The sequence below is a fragment of the Echinococcus granulosus genome (genome assembly GCF_000524195.1).
Source record: "Echinococcus granulosus chromosome Unknown EG_S00009, whole genome shotgun sequence".
Classification (NCBI taxonomy): Eukaryota; Metazoa; Platyhelminthes; class Cestoda; order Cyclophyllidea; family Taeniidae; genus Echinococcus; species Echinococcus granulosus.
The window spans coordinates 589,419-596,315 of record NW_020170389.1 but is presented as its reverse complement, the minus strand read 5'-3'; the positions used below and the strand labels follow the sequence as shown (position 1 = coordinate 596,315).

At 42.9% G+C, this 6,897-nt stretch overlaps 1 protein-coding gene across 1 annotated transcript; it reads right to left on the bottom strand. All coding sequences in view use genetic code 11, as the record gives it.

The window, feature by feature from the left end:
• Positions 1-401: 401 nt before the first annotated feature.
• On the bottom strand, positions 402-6,418 carry EGR_02093 (Transcription factor CP2; the record flags this gene model as incomplete). Its single annotated transcript, XM_024491342.1, has 13 exons — positions 402-494; positions 537-712; positions 959-1,008; positions 1,077-1,167; positions 1,775-2,330; positions 2,702-3,077; positions 3,422-3,852; positions 4,399-4,536; positions 5,179-5,357; positions 5,422-5,527; positions 5,598-5,733; positions 5,967-6,074; positions 6,309-6,418. 13 exons carry the CDS (start codon positions 6,416-6,418, stop codon positions 402-404), a joined length of 2,550 nt encoding a protein of 849 aa, XP_024354195.1.
• Between the last annotated feature and the right edge of the window lie 479 nt (positions 6,419-6,897).

Genomic DNA, 6,897 nt, shown 5'->3' with positions numbered 1-6,897 from the left:
CCCCTAGTTGAGGGTTACCACAGATTCAAACACTGCAGATACCCTACTCCCATGACACCTCTCGTGTAGTAATCAGCCGGTGATATCAAACGTGAACCCCCATTGAGATACAGATGAAAGCGATCATGTACTCCTAACACGTTTAATAAAAGATTAGAATCAGGACAGAGCTTATGGCACCAGTTTGAAGAGGCTCTAAACTTCACAATTCCGCACCAGTTTAGAGAGAAAACCCGGAAGCATACAGTAACCATATTACTTATGCAATTTAAGTAGCAAGACGCTATATCCACTGTAAAGGAAATTGCACCTCAAAAATACCACAAGCATGAATTTGAGAATTAAGATAATGAATGTGAGTCAGAACAAGTGACTACAAATATTATTATTTGTACATGAATTCACAATTTCTGCATAGAGATAGTGACCTCCTCGGCATTCAATCCAGAGACGCAGACGGAGAAACAGCTCTGATCTTCAAAATACGCGACCACCTAGGGAAAAAAAAATAAGTGGAAGACAAGCTGCTTGAATACTAGAGTGGTGTGAACAAAGATAAGAGTCACTTCATCGTTAACAGCAACATCGAAGTTAGGAGATTTCTTCAAAACAACCACAATGTTCTGAGGGGTGTTTGTCAACTTGAGATATGAGGTTAGACGAATACGAAGCTCCGCTTCAGTTTGTTGGTACAGGTAAATAGCTTGAAAGACTGAAATAAAATTAAGAAGGAATGGTATAAGTAATTGGATGAATAACTTCCGCAATGGGGTTCTACAGAAATCATGATAGATGATTTCCACTAGAATACACGAGATAAATGTCTAACACAAAATTCAAAAACAATTTATCCTCACTTCAATGTCGCAAACGATTCCAATGCACTCCATAACAGTAAATGCGGGTCTCTAGTTTTCCAGTCTTATGCGTAAAATGCAAAATAAGATTATTCACCTACCTAATTCAGAATCTTTCCGAACAAAAATTGTGCAAGTAGCTCGCGGAGGTCTGAAACAAAGAAAGTGGTGGTTAAAAGGAGTCGAAAGTTAGGTTAGAGAAGAAACAAATCCACTCACTTTTGTAATATTGCATTAGAGAGGCGAATCCCTTCTATGGTACCACAAAGTAGAACGAGATCACGGCGATTTAATCGAAGCATATCGGCACCTAGGTCGGGCGAAAACATAAAAGAACCATCATTTCAAGTGAAAATCTAAAAACAGTTCATACAAGACAGATGTAAGGGGAGTAATGAGAGACTCATTTGATGGTTCTACAGATAGAAAAATTCATGGCAAGAAGTCCATGTTTTTCAAAAGATATAGGAAGCAAACAAGCCAAAATACATTAGCATACACAACCTAGGTGTGACCAATATCCAACATTGGCGAAAATGCATACACAGCAAAGGAAAAAAAGTAACTATTTGGAGAGCGGATCAGAACAAATGCCTACGACCAAGAAAATTTTGTGAATTTAGTAGACACGAAGCGTATTGAGTAGGGTTATCAATCCATCAAATGCAGACTGTTCTGCACGGTACATCTCAGTTCCCCCTGTTTATTCATTGTTTCAATTAAAAAAATAGTAATTCACAGATCGAAATGTACGTCGGAACCTAGACAATAACAGGAAGGAGCTCAAAACAAAACTTAACGACTTTGCTCACCCTTAAATAAAATCTGATTATTGCGAATAAAATAGTGCTTAACTTCATTGTACTTTTAAGGTAGACTTCTCGAATAAAACAGAGCTTATGAGATGTGAATCTCACCGGTGAATTTGGCGAATTTGGACCTGAGACTGCCAAAGCCAGAGGCTCGGAGCCAATTAGAGACAGCGGCACGCGACATGTCGGCTCGAAAGGAGGCGCGGACGCGGCGAGTGGAGCTCATGACAGAGGTACGCGGCGTCCGCAGACCCATCGATGGGGTGATGGCAGCGGCAGCGGTGGTAACGATGGCGGGGACAGAGGAGGAGAGTTCGGAGGGTAGCACTGGTGGTGAGTGCGAGTTAGCAGTGCCTCCCTCGCTCTCATCGTCACCATCTTCGCCCACATCCTCCTCTCCCGCCACCACCACCACCGCCTCCTCCTCCTCCTCTTCGTCCTCCTCCGCCTCCGCCTCGCTTTTGGTCTGCGAGGGAGGCTTTGAGGACTTGTCTGAGGGGATCGGTTGACTGGTCTCGCTGGAAGTAGAGGGTCGACGCTGCGCCACAGCTGTCTCATTGTCATCATCTAGGGTGTAACTGGAGTAGTCCGAGGTTGTGAAGGGTACACACGGAATCATTGTCTGCCTTTGCCTAGCCGGAGTGGCGCATGAAAATCTCTGCTGCGAAAAGGAACCAAGTTCAAAAGTAACCGACTAGCATTGAGTTCAAAATAAAATGCCTTAATGAATAAATTTGCAGCCCATAAATTAACAAATTAAATAGTTTAGACGATTAGGCTTCGACAGACTTCAAATATAGGAATCGACAATGACCTACTTTCACTTCAAAGATGGTGATATGGAGCTCTACTTATGTCAATTTACGTGCCATGAAGTTACCCTCAGATTCCTTTGAATACTTCTGACACAGCACCTGAAGTCTAAAACGTGCTAAGTAGAGTCGCAAGTCCGGATCTATCCATCTAGAATAAATTGCCAACGTTTTCTCTCAAAAAAACGACAATCATAGTGAAAAGGAACGGGAAACAAACCGTGTGCCTCAGATTCATCATGGATTGGCGTTTCCTGCGCAGTCTCTTGACGCTCCACTCGAGCGAAACTTCGGAATTGAGACCCGTAGAGGTGGTAGCAGCAGAGCAAGCCCTTCCACAGCAAGAGCAGGTGCCAGGACACGGCACCTCATCACCAGGCGTGGTGCTTCGCTTCTGAGAGGAGACCGAGGAGAAGGGGGATTGGATCTGTGGGTGCTTGAAAACGTCTCTGGAAGCATTTGCGCTGGTGGCGGTGGTGGGTGTTGGGAAGGCGACGATCGGTTGAAAAGATGATGCAGGGACGTGCTCACTGATCTCACACTGTGAAAGGGGTAATGCGTCCACACTGACCTCTGGGACCGCTACTGGACTGTTCCTGTACAATCACCAATGACATAGCTATAATCAACACAACCTATTAAGTCAGTATACAATTACTTAAAGGGGAAGCGGTGCCATTAATCGATACTGTCACTCCAATTACTAACTACACAATTTTGGTGTCTGTTTACGATCTGAGGTACGCTTCGCAAGATACCCAGCAGGTCTATCACCCATCTTAGCAATTCGTTTCATGGAATCTAATAACTTAAACAGTGGTAAAAAGAGTTCATGAAAGGGAGGACTGATAGAGAAAATGTAAAAGTACCACATACCATGTAAGGCCCATAAAATAGCGACAAAAAGGTCAGGCAAAGTCCTTCAAAGCTAGAAACTAACCTGAAGCAGTCTCTACTAGCATCTTGACCAAAAAGACGTCCATTTTTCACTGGCGGAGGGAGGAAAGGGACAGAAGCAGCTGCGTGTCGGGTGGTCTTTCGTCCCATCGGATTAGTCTCGCATAGACTAGCATCGAGTCCCCCGCCGTCTTGAGCGGAGCGCTTGCACTGCATAAGGAGAGAGGAACATAGGGGGTTTACAGAAGTCGCATCCACCGTTGCCACCCCCTGTTGCAACGTCGATAATGGTGGGGGTTGAAGTGGTGGTGGTTGTTGACGCTGGGTGCCCGAGGAGAGAAAGTCCTCAAGAGCAGCCAGCACTGAGTGCTCAGTGGTGGCTGAGGGAGCTGGATCGTTGAGGGCTAGGCGGCTCATTGGACAGTAAGCCACCTCCTCCAGAAACGTAGTCGGTGCCGCAGAACGGTACTGCTGCTGCAAAAGGATTATGAGGAGTGGCTTTAGTCAATTTCATACCAATGCAGAGGCTGATAGATGTAATTAAAAGACAAAACTTTTGGACTAATAAATTTGTGAAAGTCCTAATCGAAACGCATTGTAGTGAAAGGGCATGATGTAGATTTTGCGTTCAAGTGAATATTCGGAAAAGCTTGATTAGATTTGAACATAATTCAACTGCACTGCTTATACTACTGAGTAAATTTGAGGATGGTTTAATCGTGGGAATCGAAAAACGAGGAAATTAATTACTTTTACGCATTAGTCATATACTAGTAGGCAACAGGAACAATAAAATATTTCTAACTGGGGATTGCGACATGTTTGCGATCGAATTTCAAATCTTTCATTCCAAGGCGATGAGAGATATGATTCCCATCACCATATTGCATGACGGTCAAAGTGCGGTGAAATAACGAGGTTGAGCAAACTATTACTATGCACTCACGGGTGGAAACTGTATGGCATGAGGAACGGTAACTCCGTGAACCCTAGATACACAAAGCGCATATGCTGGCTTACCCTTTCGATTTTGGTTCGCTTATCGATTTTTTCCCGATCTGTCCGATTCTTCCGATCGGCACCCTTTGGTTTGAAGACTTTCACCTGACAAGCCGCTGAGTAGATGTGAAAATTGTCACACTCACGAAAGGAATCCACCTATCGGTCAAAGAAATGAGCAATGAACAGAACTGACAAAGCAGAAATACCAATTTATCAGGCGCGATTTCACATTAAGGTGTGCGCAGATAAACTCTATCGACAAGAATGTTTTCCCGAATTACCAATAAGTAGTTTACGCAGCACAGAAAGTAAGCGAAGAATCACAGTGAAAAGCCATTTTCATAGGTCGTTGAAGGATGATTTGATGACCTACCCTTTGAAACTAGCTTATGAGGGTATCAAGCACTCCTACCCTACCAGACTGTTCAGAGAAAGCTAGTGTATATTAAACATTGTTGGTGCTACTTTATGCGCAGCATCAACCTGGATCACAACCTATTATCCACCTTGGTTTCTCCCCAGGGCTTTCACACGCCTACTCATTTACAAGATTAAAATTACCTATTAGAATGGACTCTCTCAAACTATGAACCATTAATTAACTTTTGGTTATCCTTTACAAAGAGACACCCAGAAGAATGCAAAACAAAACATTTGGATTAAATAGCGGTGATGATAACCAAGAACCGTAGCTTAGCTATTAAAATATCCTACCATGACTAGTATCTCGTATTAACCTCTTGGAATGCAATCGTTCAGAATTCGAACAGCATAAGAACGAAGTGAACAGAGACTCACTTGAATGCGAAAAGGCACACCTTTTTCACCACCGTGCTTCTTAGCGGTGAACTCGGTGCTTACGCAGTGAGCCTTAAAAGAGAGCCTACAGGGGGCAGAAGAGTGCCAGACGCAAACCACGGCATTGAGGTTATCCGGATCGGCGTAGACCTCTTGAAAGTTGAAACAACCATCCACATCTAGGAGACGAGTCAGGTATGAGAACCTGTAAAGACATAACGCAAATAATACTTTTGTTCATACCAAGATCAAGCATCCGCTCGCCCTGGTGATGGGTCTGCCAAAAGGCGAGATGTCTAGCTTCGTTGACTTGGAGACGCTCCTGGTAGAAGCAGATCCTAACGACGCTCTACAGCAGTGAACGAATACTGGAAGTATTATGATAAGAAGGAGCTTACTAATGTTTGTATCTAACTCACCTTGATAAGACACGGTTTCTCGCCATAAGCGTCACTGATTTCGATAGTGTATGGTTGATCCTGATTGAGATAAGTAAGCGAATCTTCAGATAATAGGGTGGCCGGGGATGTTGAGGCCTTTAATTCGATTGTCAGACTGTGGGAAATGTGACAGAACCAAAGTGTACGTCAAAGCCATTAAGTAGAGCTAGTACAATTACGGAATACCACCAAGGATACACAAAAAATTTCTGATATATTCATGCCATTGAAGCCCTGCTACATGAAGCGTCTCACCAAATGCAAAAAAATAATTAAGTTCCACATGGTGTACATGTGACTAAGGCTGTTTCAAACTATTTTGAGGATTAAAATCGAAAACCAACGAACGGTGTTGCGTAGGAGTAGGATATGTCTTCCGATTTACGCTTGCATGCCTGCGCATCGTTTTCCGACTCCAAAATTTGAAGTTCAGATGGAAGAGCCGATAGGGCGTCACTGAAACAAAAAGTTAGCTTCATGAGGCAGCTCGTGAGGCTGTGTATGAGCAACGGAGTAACTCCCCAAAACAACAGTGCATAAAAACGACAAACTTTTCCCATTCCATAAAATGGCAGTCCGTGGGAAGAAATATAGTCAACAGAAACTATGCGAACTGCCACCTTTAGACATCTATGTCCGCAAACATAGGTACACATGAATTTTGGGACTGACAGTTTTGGATGCAATTACCTCATGTTAAACATCGTATCCGAAATATCAGAATTCAGCGATAGTAGTGTTGAATCAATTTCTGACGAAGGCTCTCTGATAAGAAAATCGAAAGTAGACTCAGAGTCCATCGCTAGTGCATTGGCAGGCTAGTAGCACTGCCTCTGTAGCATTGATGTCATTATCTTCATCTATAAATATTTCATAATAAGTGCTTATGCACAGTCCCCAATCTTATGTAAAAAGATGTCCCAAATCACAAAATTCGGGAACTCCAATGGCTGTTTTTGATCAAAGAAGAAGGACGAGATGTAGATGAATTAATTAATAACAGGTACCTGGGCACTACGATAACACAAGACGTTACCACGACCTGCATTTAGGTTTACTAGAGTATTAACATATATAATAAAGTACGCAGACAATTTTTAGTCAGTGACGCTACTAGTAGTAGAAAAATTGTGCTTTGCGCAGGTGGAACTTCAGAGAATTATTTGAAAATCTCCATGTAAACACTCATTTTCCTATATTTTTAATGAACCCTTTTTTCTCTTTAAAAGTAGCACAAGTAAGTTTTTATGCTGAAGTTTTGTGAAAAATCAACCTGTTT